The 17,803-nt window shown below is 42.0% G+C and overlaps 1 protein-coding gene across 5 annotated transcripts in view; it reads left to right on the top strand.

Moving 5' to 3' along the window:
* HS1BP3 (HCLS1 binding protein 3) overlaps positions 1-3,842 on the top strand; it is a 50,283-nt gene extending 46,441 nt beyond the window's left edge. For all 5 annotated transcript variants that reach the window (XM_061622685.1, XM_061622683.1, XM_061622687.1 and 2 more), the window contains one exon: positions 1,441-3,842. In XM_061622685.1, coding sequence (XP_061478669.1) covers positions 1,441-1,675 — 235 coding nt within the window. In that variant the 3' untranslated portion in view covers positions 1,676-3,842. The remainder of the gene's footprint in view (positions 1-1,440) is intronic.
* Positions 3,843-17,803: the final 13,961 nt, after the last annotated feature.

Raw genomic sequence — 17,803 nt, 5'->3', positions numbered from 1 at the left:
CATGCTTTGCATGCAAAGGGTCCCAGTTTCAATCCCTGGCATCCCCAGGTAGGGCGGGAATGAAAACGTCCTGAAGATTGGATTAATCTTTGCAGGGGGCAAACTGAAGAACTTTTGGAAGAGGTTTATTATGAAGACAAGGAGCCAGGACCACATCATACATTTAAAGCACACCAAACACACATTGAAGGCACGTGATTTCCTCAAAGAATAATGGGAACTGTAGTTTAAGGGTGCTGGAAATTTGTAGCTCTGTGACGGAAAACCACATTTCTCCGGATTCTTTGGTGTGATTTGTGTACTTTACATGTGTGTTGGATGTGCTTTAAATGTATGGTGTGGACCTGCCCCTTGAAGGTGTCTGCGGGTTGCTCTTCTTGTTTCCTCCCCACCCCCAAAGCTTTGCCACTGCTTCAGATAGCAACCTGGTTGCTATCAACAGCCTGCCAGCATTCCTTGGTAATTAGGGACAAAATGCCCCATGGGAACAATGCCATGGCAACCTTGGCCCCATTGCAATTTTGAATACCTTTAACTACCCATAGTCCAATATTTCAAAAGTATCCCATAAGCACTGGTATTAATTTAGAGGAAATCGTAGGTTCCTTATTTTGGGTTTGTTGCTTTTTTGGTGTTTGTTTGTAGGTCTAAGGTGCTTGCTCGTAGCACATGAGCTTGTGAAATTGCTTCTAAAGCGGTGGTGACCTGCATGCCTTTGATCTGTGTAGTCTGGCCCCGTGATGCTTGGCAGGCATGATGTGCCTTTAAATGCAAGGCTGATCTAACTATGTATAAAACGGGAGTACCATTTAAAGTGCAAGTTGTGTACACAGTCAAGAGTCACTGAACCCCCTCCTCAGTTTTTTAGCTCCATGTCTGGATCACTGTCGTTGAGTCTGCCTAAGGCAGATGGAAAGGGGGGGTAGAGAGACAGTTCAGTGCTGTCCACTCATATGGACCTTTTGTACTTTAAGTAGTGCTGTCCTAGGAAGCTGCCTTATATTGTCTCAGAGCATTGGTCTATCTAGGTAGGAGGCTGCCAGTATGGTGCCCCCCAGAACCTGTGACCCTCCAGATGCTGCTGGACTCTCTTACCTCAGCCACCATAGCCAATGGTCAGGGTTGGTGGGAGTTATAGTCCAGGAATGTCTGTAGGGTGCCAAGTTGGCTCCTCTTGATGTAGCTTGATACTGTCCACACTGGTGGGCAGTGGTTCTTACAGGGGTCTTTCCCTTCCATGCTGGAGATGCCAGGGGTTGAAACTGGGATTCTCTGCATCCAGAGCACGTACTGTACCCCAGAACAATGCCCTTTCCTCCAGACATGTAATCGGGGCCGGCTCATGACTGGAGACATGGGACTGCCATCGCCATCATGTGTCGTTTGGCCCTAAATGTTAGACTTTCGCTTCACCTCTTTGAACTTTTCCTTCCTTCTCAGAGTGGAAGAGGATTTTGAGAAGATGTGGACCCTGAGCTCTCAGCCCAAGCCCAAGGTGCCACCTAAGCCCACAGTACCTAAGAAGCCAGCAGTAACTGATCCGAAACTGCCATTATCCTCAGTCCAAAGAGTGAAGCTGACGGAAGTGAAGGTTCAAACCATGGGCGAGGTGGACATTCTCCAGTACATTCAAGAAAATGAATCCATCAGCAGCGAAGAACCAAGCCTGTTCTGAAGTGCAGACCATGCCAGACCTTTCTTTAGGAAGAACCTCCACCAGCCTTTTGCATCTGGATGGGACAGGGCATGCCTTGGCCCAGTGTTCTTGGTTGCCAATTTGCCTGGTGGTTCATTATGGCAAAGTGAGCAGATTTGGCTACCCGACTTGGGATTCTGTTGGCAGGAAACTAATGAACTGTGTGTGTGGTCTGATCAAGGATGCCTTATTTTTTAAAGAGCCAGGCTAGAATTGAGTGGAATGTGAGAGTGCTATCTTGTTTTTGCAGCTCAAACTGTAGTAGTACATTCAGACAGCACAGTTGTGGGCAAGTTGATTATCTGACTTGAGAGGCAAGAGGGAATAAAGGAAGCAAGCTAAGTAATATGGGTGGGTTAGTAATATAAAATCCTTTTTCTTTACTAGAAATAGTTTTAATTTCTTCCTCTTGTTTCACCTTGAAAGAACTTGCTAGGAAACATGTCGTAAAATCCCTCCCCCACCCCAGGCTAATTGGCTAAGAATGCAAGACACATTGCAGCATTTTTCCAGACCTGTATCTCCCCTCTAAAGATTATGGTACCCAGAATATAAATTGTGCTACTACTTGGGGGTGTCCAAGTGCTTCTTCATGGACAGTACTGGGTGTCTGCATTTTTTTCCAGACCGTAGTTTATACTCATAGTCCCCAGAGTTTCAGGGGCAGCTTGACGTGGAGCAGGGAAAGGCAGGGGAATATGGGGTTTTTTTAATCATGGCTCACGTGCATTTGTTTTCAGTCTTTTCACAACCTGGAGATAGCCTCATGTTTAGTGTTAAGATGTGTGCTTCTTTTTAGATGCTAAAATTCTCATATCTCTAGCTGTCATTTGAGGAGATTTAAGTTGTACATTGGACAGTGTTAGCTGAAAGCCACATATATCCATCTTGGCCCATGCTCATGAGCAATTTATGAGTTTGTTTAAAAGCTGCACTTTTATAGATGTCAAGCCCTTGATGTAGATGCTTATGTCATTTGTGAGAGAGGTTTGGAAAAGGAACAGAAATAGGACCAATACAAAAGGTTCAAATTACAAGAAAGGGCTTTGTGTACTAAACATTAAGCAGAACCTCATTAGAACCTCTCTCTCTCTCTCTCTCTCTCTCTCTATATATATATATATATATATATGAACCTTCCCCATTCCTTCTTGGGTGACTGAGTCCCACAAAATCAATCTCTTGAGGAGAAATGAAGCCGTATCAAAATATTTGCCAAGCCAGTCAGCTTACCCCAATTGCCTTTTGAATATAGACCTGAATGAATAGAGGGGAAAGTATTGAAAGCACTTTAAACTAGCTGTTTTTATAATGTTTATCATTCTGTTTTGAACAAAGTAGAATTATTAAGCACTATAAAAATTAAATATTCTCCTCTGGAGAATGAATGACCAGTAGCCTCGTGGATAAAATTACATGCCATTATATGATATTATAAGAGGAACGGAACACTGTAATTTCGACTTGGTTTATTAAACTTGTTTAGTGTCATCTTTCCTCCTCATACACAGTGCAGTGTGATTTTTTAAAAAAAATCATTAATATAGAAATGGTATGTTTTATGCAGTCCAGTACATGTCATTGCCACTAAATATTATTATTATTATTATTTATTTATTAAATTTATATCCAGCCCCTCCTCCCAGTAGGAGCCCAGGGAGGCAAACAAAAACACTATAAAACATCATAAAAACAGACATTAAAATATATTAAAACATCTTTAAAAACATATTTTTTAAAAAAAAAACTTTACAAACATCTTAAAAAGCAATTCCAACACAGATGCAGACTGGGATAAGGTCTTTACTTAAAAGGCTAAATAGATGCGTTAGTGTAAGTAGTAATACTCCTGTGAACACAGGTGGTTAAAATAATGCTGAAAAACATCTAAATTGCAATGAACAGCTTCTTTTTCATACGTAGTCCATAGGTGGCCAGTCTGCAGCATAGCCAGCACAGCCAGCCTGGGTTTGTAAAGTAACTAGACAGGCAAATAATGACCCTGTGGGCCTAGGGCATAGAAGCAGGCCTTTACTCCTTCCCTATGCTGCTACCAACCCCAGCTCAGAAGGATAGAGGCAAACCCAGACCAAGGAAGGCTGCAGTGTGTGAAGCTGCAGTGTGTGGATTCAAGAAAGATCCCAAAGTAATCTGCAATGGCTATAGCACGAGTATGTCACAAAATGTTAAATCCAATCTATATGAGCACTAGAGTGGTATTGTCTTGTTGGGACATACTTGCAAAACAAGCAATATTCTTGGTGGCTGTTTTTTAATGTATGCTTGAATACTGTAATTATTTAAATGCTTTTTAATAACATGGTTTGGATCCAAAAGTGCCGTTCTGCTGAAGAACTGAAATCCAGAGTGTGCTTCTTCCTGTGCATTGTGTTGTGCAATCTCTTGCACAGCATGTTAAGATGCATGCTGTAACCAGGCATTACACGAGAGTTCTCTTTTGCACAACATCACACAATGCCTTTTGCTAGTTTGCTAGTTCTTGGCACAGTTTGCAGAAGACTGCCTCTTCCAGAACTTCTTCTACTAGTGCATCTCTAGATCCAACACTACATTTTTCTCCTTGCTTTGAGAATCTCTTTGATTGAAAAGCAGGCTAGAAATTGTGCGAATAAATAAATATGTCGACTGTTGAATCACAAGTGGGGAGAACATTCTTGCAGTCATGTGCTGCTTGCAGCCTTCCCATAGGCATTGAGTTGGCCATTATGAGAACAGGATGATGGATGGGATGGTCTATTGGTATGATCTAGCAGGGCTCTTCTTACGTTCTTAAATATTTTAATATATTTCATAGCAAAAAGCCAAGTATAATTAGGTCTACAGTTTGCTTCATTGCTATTGACATATGTAACTGATATTCTTGAGCTTTCATTTATTACTATAATTTCCACAAATGGTTTGTAATATTTGTATGTATTGTGTAGTGCCCTAAAGAAGATTTAATTCAAATTGCGTTGGGCCTAAGAGCATATACTTTTGCACACCTAGAGGCTTCTTCTCTTCCTTTGCTACCAGCAATATAGCCATTTCTTATTGCAAACTACTTTCCAAACTGTATTTGCTTTGCCTTTACAAACATCCTGGATGGTGAGGTCATTATTATGTCCAGGACCCTAGGAGAGAGATCTGTGACTTTTTTCATGGATAGCTGTCATACAGTTTTTGCTTAGTTCTATAAATTCCATTTTGTTTCTCTTCTGTAAAGTTGCACATTCTCATTTACATATGAATATATTAATCACAATATCCTCCCATATTACAGTTCAGTGTTTCACGTTTCAGCATTTAATACTGCTCAGGTAACTATTTTTAAAATAAATGTAATATATTCTGTTATCTCAGAATCTTTCCTTCTTGCTGTGTTTGATTTTGATCAAAGTGCTAAAACACTGGGTTATTTTTAGAGATATTTGATGGTCTGGATTATGGTAGTGCAAGTGTAACTCACCAGGGTGGGTCATAGAAATATGCTTGCTGTTAACTATATAGTACCTTTATAGGCTACTACAAGAACTTCCTTTGCCAGAAGAATACTGCTTAGGTCCCTGATCAGCACTTAATTTTTAACCAGAGGGACATATTTTGATTTGAGCAAGAGGTGAAGGGCCAGTTGGCCAAACAACTGTGTAATTGTGTAAATGCAATTAACATGCATGAAGCTCACTGGTGACCTTAAGCCAATCACACCCTCTCGGCCTGATCTACCTCACAGGGTTCTTGTGAGGATAAAATGGGGGACAGCACCATGTACACTGCCTTAAGTATCTTGGAAGAAAGGCAAAGTATAAATGTAATAAAATAGATACTGGTTTTTTGTTATATAAAGAATTCTAATCAGCTTCTGGAACATGAGGAGTGGGGAGGGGGTGTTAATTATTTCTGTCCCTGCCACAACCCCAACAAAAATCACTGAACTCTTTTCATTTCAGGGAAATCTCTGTTGGCACCAATGGGACCTTCACTTGAAATGTAAGTTGCAGTTTTGGAGAGGGTGTTTATTTTTTGAGGGGGCCATGGAGGGAGAAAAAGAGTTAAATGTCCCCTCCCACTCTCCATGGTCCCAAGGCTGGCATTCTGGCCTCCATATGGTTACTATTTCCATAACAAATATATGTATGTTAGTAAGAGTGCTGCTGGTTTGCCCTTTACACTGACTCCCTTCTGTATGAACTCAGACAGAGGGGAAAGCTTCAGCTCCACAAACGGAAAAGTCACAAATGCTCAGCCAGAGTCCTCCCATCATTCACCTCAGCTGCTGACTCCCAGTGGGTGAGGCAAGATGCAAGCAAAAGGAAGAGAGGAGCTGAGGTAGAAAACAGTGAGGGTGGGCTGCCCACATCCATTAGCACAAGGACCCAAACTGAGTGATCAGCTGGTACAAATAGCTTGGAAAATAGCTGCATGGGGCTTTCTGGACTTGTTTGCCCCAATGTGTACCTGTTGTCTCTAGGCAGCATGTTACTGTGCATGGGGACATTCCACCAGGAGCCAAACGTTTTGTATTACATTTGAGCAAAACCAAAGATAATCTTGCCCACCTACATGTTTATGGTCATGGGGACATTGTGTGTAACTCCCAAGAGGAAAGGTCAATGAAGGAAGCAAAACGGGCTGGTTAACAAGTCCATTGATTTCAATGGGTTTACTCTGAGTGTGACTTGGGTGAATACTACACAGAGAAACCTGGTTTAGCATTCCAGGAGAGCAGCAATATAAAGGTGATGACAAAAGTGACAGATGCATAACAAGGAGATGATCATTTGGACTGGTGACCCCATGCCAGGCTGAGCTTCTGCACTGGTTGCCTTTAATAGGAGGTTACATTTCATTGTAATACAGAACAGGGGCTAGAAATTGACAGCTCATGGCACTGTAGCAAAGCAGGGCTCCAGTTTTGCTTCATACCCAGCATAGAGGATGGTGTAGAAATAACTTGTGGAAAGTGCAGTGGCTGCATCCTCTCTGCTGCCTCAAAACTTTGAAAGGCATAGACAGAAGACACATTCCAACTTGGAATTTAGGTGCAGGCTTATGCATGTCTGCTCAGAACTCTGCTCAGAAGTCCCATGGCTTTCAATGGCAATTAAGGCTGCAATCTAACCCCATTTACCTGGGAGAAAGCCCCACTGAATGCAGTAGGACTTACTTCTGAGCAGACATAATTAGGATTGCACTGTTAGTTAAATAGTGATGTTTCCCATAGATTTCAATGGGACATAAGCTCTGACTTAGCACTTAATCATGATAACTTATATAGTCTGGATACAACCACACTGAAATCAATTGGATTGTGGAAATCTCTGGGTTGCACACTGGCAATGCTAATTGCAGGATTTGAAAGTGAGCAGTGGATTTCACAACAAAACATAAGGATTGTTCTGCTCAAGAGCAATTTTGAAAGTACATTGCTCCTAAATTTCAGTGAGGAAACACAGCGCCGGTCCTTGAAAGCCAGGAAAGAAAAACTGAATCATTTATATAATAAAAACAGGCTTTAAAATATATTAAAACACAACAACCATTAAAAACATATTAAACAAATCGTCTTTAAAAACATTTTTAAAAAGCTTTAAAAACATTTTAAAAAGAAGGTTTAAAAACATTTTAAGAAGCAATTCCAGCACAGATGCAGACTGGGATAAGGTCTCTACTTAAAAGGCTTGTTGAAAGAGGAAGGTCTTCAGTAGGCACTGTAAAGATGACAGATATGGTGCCTTGCTAATATTGAAGGGGAGGGAATTCCAGAGGGTTGGTGCCACTACACTAAAGGTCCATTTCGTATGTTGTGCGGAACAGACCTCCTGATAAGATGGTATCTGCAGGAGGCTGCAGAGTGCAGTGATCAACTGGGTATATAAGGGATAAGACAGTCTTTAATGTGTCCTGTTCCCAAGCTGTATAGGGCTTTGTATACCAAAACTTGAATTTAGCCCAGTAGCTAATAGATAGGCAGTGCAGTTCTTTCTGGCAGAGTGACATGTTGGTGATAACCTGCTCCAGTGAGCAGTCTTGCTGCCACATTTTGCACCAGCTGCAGCTTCCGGACCAACATCAAGGGTAGCTCCACACAGAGTACATTACAGTAGTCCAGCCTGGAGGTTACCAGTGCATGGACAACAGTGGTCAGGCTATCCCTTTCCAGAAACAGCCGCAGCTATCTTACCATCCAAAGCTGGTGAAAGACACTCCTAGCCATGGAGGTTACCTGGGCCTCGAGCAACAAAGATGGATCCAGGAGCACTCCGAGACTATGGACCTGCTCTTTCAGAGGAAGTACAACCCCAACCAAAGCAGGCAACTGACCAATTATCCAAACTTGGGAACCATCAACCCCCAGCATCTCCATCTTGTTAGGACTGAGAGTCAGTTTATTGGCCTTCAACCAACCCACCACAGCGTCCAGGCACCAGGTCAGGGCTTGCACGGCCTCTCCCGATTCAGAAGTTATGGAGAAAAAGAGCTGGGTATCATCAGCAAACTGCTGACACCTTGCCCCAAATCTCCTGATGACTGCTCCCAAGGGCTTCATATAGATGTTAAACAGCATGGGGGACAAGATGGTACCCTGCGGCACCCCACAGCACAACTGCCAGGGGGCCGAAAGACAGTCACCCAATGTTATTCTCTGAGAGCTACCCTGGAGATAGGGTTGAAACCACTGTAAAACAGTGCCTCCGATACCCATCTCACCAAGTCAGCCCAGAAGGATACCACGGTCAATGGTATCAAAAGCTGCCGAGAGATTGAGTAAGAATAACAGGGTCGCACTCCCCCTGTTACAGATACTGGTACAGATGTTCTTTTTTTAAAAAAAAAATGCCCAGATTCTGTGGTGGTTATTTTTTGTTTTTACTTGAGTTCTTTGCATGGTTTAGGGTTGGCATTGCAAGAGATCAGGCTCTTGTGCATTTAACAGCTGTGGGACAGGTAGAAATTAAATGGAGTAAGCTTTTTCTACTATGGCAATACAATTATGGGGATCACATGTTAACATTCTGTTTGTCAGACATCTTATTACTTGTGTGTCCCCCCCTCCCCAGATTTACTTTTGATTTATGAATGCTATGACTATTGCCATTTTCTCCCCCCATTTATCTCTGCAACAACCCTGTGAGGTAGCTTAGGCTGAGACAATATATGTACACAAGCAGCAGTTGGTAGTTGTAGTTGTTACAGCATTAATAAAGTATAGCCCCTGAAACGCTGAAATGTATTCTGACGGAGTCCAGTCCTATATATGTCTACTCTAAATTAAGCCTCATTGAGTTAAATGGATAAGTATATAGGATTGCAGATTAATTTTTACCTCTGAAATGACTGCACTGTCAGACATAGAATTTAAGAGACATACTTTTCTGGACGTGTTTGAAACAAGTGGGAAGGGAGTTGTGTTAATCTAATTGGGTCTTCAACATAGTGTCCTCTAGATGTTGTTGTACTACAACTCCCATCAGTCTCAGATAACATAACCAATCTGAGATGATGGAAACTGTAGTCCTGCAACATCTGTAGGGCACCACATTGGCTATCTCTGGTCTGTGAAACTCCACAAGTAACTTTTGTTGTTTATTGTAATACATGCAAGAATATAAGAAGAGCCTGCTGGATCCACCCAGTGGCCCATCTAGCCTAGCATCCTGTTCTCACAGCGGCCAATCAGATGCCCTAAAAGGAAGCCCACAAGCAGCACCTGAGTGCACGAGCAGCACTCTCCTCACTTGTACTCCAGCAACTGATATTCAGAAACATACTGTCCCTGACCGTGGCAGTAGAACATAGCCATCATTGCTAGGTGCCGCTGATAGCTGTATCCTCCATGAATTTGTCTAATTCTCTTTTTTAAAGCCATCCAAGTTGGTGCCCATCACTGCTTCTTGTGGTAGCAAATTCCATTGTTTCACTACATTTTTAATTGCAGGAAAAGGGATAACATTTATTCTGGTGGATTACTTTTGATATGTGCAGTATCTGTTTACCTACATGATGTCTCATAAGTTCTGCCTCTGACAGTTCAATCATGCATACATGTCTGTCCAATGAGTTCAATGGGACTTACTCCCAAGTAAGTATGTACAGGATTAAGTTACCTCTAAGTTATACTGTTGACCAAAAAAAATTACAAAGGCAACTAGTAAAGTACTAAAGTCTGCATTTTTCTTTGATGATAGGGGATTGCCATGTTGATAAAAATGTGTTTTAGTTGAAAGGGGTACTGCAGTGTTTTTTGCAGCACAACACAGGCATCCCTTCAAGTGCCACAGTAGAACAGCTGTTCAGTACCAGTGGCAATGTAATGACTGTAAAAAGACATTCCTTGTCTGACCTGCTCTTTGAGCAAAGATGAGACATAACAGAAATGGATTGGAAAAGCAGCATTTCAAGTGTAAAATTTGATTTTGAGTGAAAAAGTATACATGCGTTGGGGTGTCACCATTGATGTGGTGGGGGTGGATTTGAGATTCTGTTATGCCATTCTGTTAATCTTACAGATAAATAATATATTCTGCTACCCTCTGTGTGTGTGTTTATTTTTAATGTTGTTTTAGGCTACTTAGATGTGCAGCAGCCAAGGCCAGCACCTTGTAGGCATTTCATTTTTTTAAAAAGTAACATAAGTGTAATTGCAGTGATTACTTTTGAGTAACGGTAAAGTAATCAGTTACTTTCAGAGCAATTGTAATTGTAATGGTAATTTATTGCTTTGGGGGTCCATGTAACAGTAATTGTAATTTATTACTCTTTAAAAGTAATCTTCCAAGCTCTGCCCATAGTAGCAGGCACTGGTGTATCATTGAGGACTAAAGAAATAAGGCCATCAATTCATTCCCAAGCAGCAGAAAAGGCTTACTAGAAATGATTTATTTATTTGATATTTTCTTGAGGAGTGGATGCACTACTGCTTGTTTAAAGGTATCAGGCACGACTCTGTCCCATAAAGACACATTCACCACACCCTGGACCCACCTAGCTGGCTTTCACCAGCCAGGATGGACAGGGGTCCAGAGACCAAGGAGCTGGTTGCATCATTGCAGGAGTCCTGTCCATGAGGAAATGGACCAGAGCTTGGAAGTAATTCATTACAAGTGTGAATTACTTGTCATTCATTACTTTTTTGAGGAACGTGTGGGTAATTCCTTTACATTTTGATTATAATAGAACTAGGAGTAATTTTATTACTTTTGTGGAGTAATTGTAATGTTTCCAGCATTACTTTTGGGCATTACTCGGGGGGGAGCAGGGGAAGTCTGCTCCTGATTTGTGGATGAAAATCATGTGCCTCAAACTGGACTTCTTTGCAGCATCGCTCTTCCCTCGTGCTCTGTGGGTGTTTAGGAGGCGATGAGGGAGGAGGTGGAGAGTGAGACGGGGTGGAGTGGAGAAAACAATTGTTTAAAAAAATGGACAGGGGCGGAGAAGAATGGAGTGGAGGGGGAAAGGAGCTGGAGGGCAAGAAGATGGATAAAGGGGGGAGAAGGAGGCAGCAGCAGAATGGTGATAAAGAACTGTGGAGGTGAAAGATGACAACATGTGTGTGCTTGCCCTTGGCACACAAAGTGGCCTCCACCACCCTCTCTGGTTACTGTGCTGCACTTGCAGTATTTGAACTTTTTTGCATCTCGGGAAAATGTTTACTTGGGTGAGTGTCCCTTAGTTGGTGGCAGGGCAGGGTCTGGGAGGTGGTTAAGTGAGAGAGATTATGCTGGCTGGCTGAGTGGGGGCGTTGCACTTGGTTTGACATGCAAAGATCTGAGTAGTGGCCTCTGCCTCCCACCCCACCTCCTTTATCAGTGGAGAGTAGGGTTGCCAGGTTCAAGGCCTGAGACTGATCCTGTATCTTTAGGAGAAGAGAAAGTCAGCCAAGTGCAGGTGTTCTTATAACCCTGTAATAGGAAAAACCACAAGGTGGAATTTTCCCTTCCCCCTGCACAACTTTTAAAGATACAAAAGACCTCTTGGTTGCCAGGCCCAGCCGCAAATAAAACCAATTTATTTATTTATTTATTGCATTTGTATACCATCCCATAGTCGAAGCTCTCTGGGTGGTTTACAACATTAAAAACAAATATACAAATTTAAAAACACATTTTTAAAAAAGCAATTTAAAAACACATGCTAAACAATTCTTGTTGCAAGTTTAGGTAAAGGTGAGCCTTGGATCTTCCAAAGTTGAAAGCCGCTGATCTAGAGCAACAGATCCATGACTGAAAGAATACTAAAGACAGCAATCCAAACACTGGAGTGTTTTGAGCAAAGATGTAAAATCCTGATAATAAATGTAGCGTACAACAATAATTTAGCATGATGAAATATTTACCCCAAAGCCATGATTTACAATATGTGACCAGACACTTTGTAAACAGAGCAGTGCTAACAATGAGAAGTCGGCTCCTCTGGGTCACTGTGGCAAAACTAATTATGATCCTTGGAATATTCTGGTGTTAGAAAATGCTACCTTCCCACGTTTGCTGGCATGCTCTAACACACTTTTCAGTCTCAGTTGAATGCAAATCCTGCTTTGTTAGCTTGTTTATCAACTAGGGGTCTTATATAATTGTCCGGTTTTCTGTGTTCAAGAGGCTGTTGCAATGTCTGGACGTAAGATAATGTATCTCATAGTCAGTGAAGTGTGTCCTAACACAGGCCATGTTTACCTGGTCAGAGACAACACCCTCAGATTTGATCATATCTATAATCAAGGTCAGAGTAATGTCTGGTAAGAAGGATGCACCTCTCCCAAATGAGGTTTTGCAAAAGACATTTCTAATGAGCACAGATTTGCCATAAAACTTGTTGAAGCATCAATGCTACAGACCTAAGTAGAAACAAACACAGCAGGGACAGCCAATCTGGTGCCCTCTAGATATCGTTAGACAACAACTCCCATTGTCTCTGACCATTGGGAATGCCGACTGGGGCTGTTGTAGTCCAACAGCATATGGAGGGCCACACAGGTTCCAGACCTCTGCTCAAGCTATTTTTTAAAAAATTATTCTTCACAGGAGAATTCCTTACAGCTGGTGGAGATAGCACAGGCTGTAAACGTTTCTAAAAGCATCTAGTCTAGGCACCTGCTGCTTTTAATTCATGCTGAGCAATTCCTCTGTTGAGCTCATGTGGGCGAGTTTCAAATGCTTGTTCCCTTGGAAGTAACATGGTCCTTCCCATTCACGAGCAGCTGTTGCAGCAGGCCTCTGCCACTCTACATTTGTGCTGTAAGGCCTTCAGTTCTCATGCTCACTGTTTCATTGACTAGGTTTTCTCCAAGTGTAGGCCTTCCTAGGGGTTCGGGCACTACAGAGCTCTCCCGGAGGCCCTTTGGTGCATACACCAGGTGAGAGACTCAGTTAAAAGGTCCATAGCTCAGTGGCAGAGCACATCATTTGCATGCTGTATGTCCCAGGTTCAATGCTCAGCATCTCCAGGCTGGGCTGGGAAAGATTCCAACCTCAAATCCTGGCGATTGCTGCCAGTACGGAGCCGGGGTGGAGAACGTGCAGACCTCCAGATGTTGTTGAGTATTGGTATTCGAAGCATCTGGTATTCAGGGGCATGGTGTCTCTGATCCTGCTGGTAGCATATAGGCATCATGTCTAGTAGCCATTGATAACCTTATCCTCTGCTAATTTGTCGAACCCCCTTTTAAAGCTGCCTAACTGGTTACCATCATCACATCTTGTGATAACGTGTTTCATAGCTTAATTTTGCACTTTGTGAAGAAGTATTTTCTTTTGTCTGTCCTGGATCTCCCACCCTTCAGCTTCACTGGATGACACATACCTCCTTCATATTATCACCAAAGAGGGAGAAAAACTTTTCTGTGCCCACTTTTTCCACACCATACATAATTCTATACAGCACCTCTATCATTTCCCTCCTTACTTGCCTTTCTTTTAAGTCTGGTGCTGGACTACAACTCCCATAATCCCTGACCACTGGCTAAGTTAGCTGGGGGTGATGGGAGATGAACTCCAACAACGTATGAGTGGCCACTAGCCATCCCAGTTTTAAATGAAAAACCACTGATTATACTGAATCCTACAGTTGATTATGTACCGTAGGCTTTTTTTTTACATTAGTGCAAAAAGAAAAAGAAAGAAAACAGGTATTCTTAATCATATGTACAATCTATACAACTTGAAGCGTCTTGTGCTTTAGCTGTGTGTTCACTGAATAATGTGACATCTTGTTAGCCGAACTGTGTGAGCTGTACTGCAACCAAGAAGTCCATGTTTTTCTTAGATAAAACTTTTCAACCTATTCCTGATGTAAAGAGCACAATCTTCCTGCATCCCATGCCAGGCCAGCAGGACATTACCCAACAAGTTGTAAACAAGCTGTTGGTGGAAGATGATCTCGGAGGACTTCTGCCAATAGCACTGGACTGGCATTCTGAGAGAATGCTCGGATAGCTTTCAATATATTTACTGTCTAGCCTCCCAAATAAACTAGCACTGGCAGCAGGAATTTGGGGGCAAATGAAATATCCGACCAGACAGACAAGACAATGGAATGGCATGACGTCAGCTTAAGGGAATGGAACTGCATTTAGTGTCAGATATCAAGGAAGGATACTGTCACCTCCTGGGTGAGATATTCCATGAGCCCAGAGCCATCTCACGGTATGTCTGACACTTCAACACAAGGACGGCTGGTATGAGTCAGTAAAGAACTACAATCCTTCCAGTTCTCCATAAATGGCAGATAGCAGAAGCTCCAGATAAAAGTGTCTGAGAAAGCAAAAGAACAACTGCACCACTCCACACCCTCCGACGTCCTTAGGTGCTCTAAGGACTTTCTTGTTCTAGTATGCTTGAACCCCCTCACCCTTCCGTATTATGACGTGCCAGGTGTCACACTACTTTGCACTGTTGTAGCATGTATGCAGGTGTCCCTACATTGTCCAATATCATCAGGTCTGCACACCCAGTATGGAAAATAGGTACTTTTTGAAGATGGCAGTGTTTTCTTTTTCATAGTCAGAAATGGAGGAACTGAAAATTGTAGAAAAAGAAGGGGTTCTATGACATAGTTTTCTACAATCACATACTCTCTGGCTATTCCTATGTATTAGGGACCGACCACCCTAATTTCTTGGCACTTGTTCTTGGCAAAGCACTAGTCCTATTTGGTCTTCAGGAGATATTTTGAAGAAGGCTTATCCTTGTTATTGGGCAGAGTGAGGCGGCTGCTTCTGATGGAAGATCCTGAGTGGTGGCATGTTTTTTGGGTGAGTATAGCTGTGTATGCCAGGCAGTCTGCCCTATACCTCCTAAGGGAGTGTGCTGCCCTTTGATTGATTGATTGATTTAGATGTGATGGAGGACACTGTCTCATTTGCCAGCATTGATACAAGATTCAACTGTCAGTCTGTTTGGCTTCTGTAGGCCGCACAGGGAGGAGGGACAGCATCTTGTCCTTCGCCTCAGGCAACAAAACATCTTGGGTCAGGCCTAAAGTGGAATAACTTCCCTTCCACATCTGCCTTTCCAATTTTCTTAAAATGTTGCTGGATGTTTCAGTTGCATGTCTGTAGGACTATAAGCAGGGATTGAGCAATCAATTGTCTAGTTTGGCTACTGAGGCTAAAATCCTCTGCACACACAGTTGAAACTGAACACATTAGGGCTTACTTCTGAATAAATAGCCATTTGCTCTGTAAACATGAGATACTGCACCAGCCTTCACTCCAAAAATGCACCACAGCGCCTGACCAGTCATTTGGGCAGCTGCCATCTGAGCAAGCCTACTGTTTGTAGGAATAATAATACAATAATAATAAAAACCCAAGGCTTAGAATCCTGAATTGCTCTTCCCAGGGTAGAAACACACTCAATGTTCTACCCATACCAGTGCATCTCCACCTCTCTTTTCTGAAAATGAGGGCACACAACATTCATCAAATCCCCCCCTTTTTACCTTAAAACCTGGTTGGAGCCGCTTCAGTGCATTTTTTTTAAAAAAAATCAGCTTCCAATATATTTTGCAACTGATTGGCAGACTAACCCATTTCCCTTCCAGGTGTGTCCAATGGAAACACTTTGCTGTAAGCGACTACTAGTGTGTTTACAGCCTCAGTGTTGCCCTCATAGTTCTTAACAGGGAGGAGAATGGGGAACAAACTAGAATTAGCTGACTCTGCCTGTCATTGGCTCTGGATCCACCTACTGTTTGCCTCCCTGCCTTCTGTCCTACAAGCCCCAATGGGCACCAGCCACCACAGGATTATGGGCTTCCTCATAGGCATCTGGTTGATCACTGTGAGAACAGGATGCTGGCCTAGATGTGCCTTTGGCCTGATTCAGCAATTTTCTACATTAATCCCACAACTTGGAGCAGGGATGGGGAACCTTTGGCCCTCCAGATGTTGTTGGACTACAATTTCTATAATCCCTGAACTTTGGCCATGCTAGCTGGGATTCATGGGAGCTGGAGTCCAACAACTTCTAGAGGGCCAAAGGTTCCCTATCCCTGGGTTATAACAATTAGCTTAAGCAGTGCTTGGCTCCCCATATATACATGCACATTTTAGGAAAGGCATGACTCCACTTTAGCATTTCAAAGATTACACAAAAATTCAGCAGCATCTCTGTACAGAGTTGAGTTTTAGGAAGTTTTGTAAAGGCCAACAGCTAAATTTCTATTAAATAGATGATGATGATGATGATGATATTCAATTTCTAACAACAACTTATAAATTTGGCCTCTTTTTTAAAAAATCACACCCATTAACAGTGCAAACTTATCCATGTCTACTCAAATGTGAGCCCCATCAGTTCAATGGGTAATGCATAGGACTGCAGCCTAAAGGTGGTTGGATATTGCAGTGAGTAGTTTGTTGTATTGTTCCCAGAAAATAAGTTAGGACAGGACTATTTAATGTACAACATCCTGTGTTTTAACGAATGAATTATATATTAATGAATGTGTAAGCTTCTGAGCTTTATAAATTACAGCACTACCATTTTGACAGTCTGGAAATTTGGGCAAACCAAGAACTCACTTGCATCTTCCTTTTCATTGCAAAGAAGCCTATTCACAATTATCACACTGAGTTTTGCTGAACTCAGGCACAGCTTTCCCCCTCCCCTCCTTATTTTACACTTCCTTTGTTTTCTTTCTTTCTTTCTTTCTTTCTTTCTTTCTTTAACAAAATATATATACCTCTAACTCAACAGAAAACTCCTAAGTGGTTTACAAAGAACAACCTAAATATTCATTAAAAATACTGATAGAAGCCAACATGAAAAACAAGTTGACAGAACATTTTGTTGTTGTTGCTATGTGCCTTCAAGTTGATTGCAACTTATGGCAACCCTATGAATCAGCGACCTCCAAGAGCATCTGTCGTGAACCACCCTGTTCAGATCTTGTAAGTCCAGGTCTGTGGCTTCCTTTATGGAATCAATCCATCTCTTGTTTGGCCTTCCTCTTTTCCTACGCCTTTCTGTTTTTCACAGCATTATTGTCTTTTCTAGTGAATCATGTCTTCTCATGATGTGTCCAAATTATGATAACTTCAGTTTCATCATTTTAGCTTCTAGTGACAGTTCTGGTTTAATTTGTTCTAACACCAAATTATTTGTCTTTTTCGCAGTCCATGGTATGCGCAAAGCTCTCCTCCAACATCACATTTCAAATGAGTTGATTTTTCTCTTATCCGCTTTTTTCACTGTCCAACTTTCACATCTATACGTAGAGATCGGGAACACCATGGTCTGAATGAGCCTGACTTTAGTGTTCAGTGATACATCTTTGCATTTGAGGACCTTTTCTAGTTCTCTCATAGCTGCCCTCCCAAATCCTAGCCTTCTTCTGATTTCTTGACTATTGTCTCTGTTTTGATTAAAGACTGTGCCGAGGTATTGATAATCCTTGACAAGTTAAATGTTTTCATTGTCAACTTTATAGTTACATAAATCTTCTGTTGCCATTACTTTAGTCTTTTTGACATTCAGCTGTAGTCCTGCTTTTGTGCTTTCCTCTTTAACTTTCATCAGCATTCGTTTCAAATCATTATTGGTTTCTGCTAGTAGTATGGTATCGTCTGCATATCTTAAATTATTGATATTTCTCCTTCCAATTTTC

The sequence above is a fragment of the Rhineura floridana genome, chromosome 4 (assembly GCF_030035675.1).
Source record: "Rhineura floridana isolate rRhiFlo1 chromosome 4, rRhiFlo1.hap2, whole genome shotgun sequence".
NCBI lineage: Eukaryota > Metazoa > Chordata > Lepidosauria > Squamata > Rhineuridae > Rhineura > Rhineura floridana.
The sequence above is the reverse complement of the archived record's forward strand: the minus strand, read 5'-3'. Positions and strand labels throughout refer to the sequence as shown.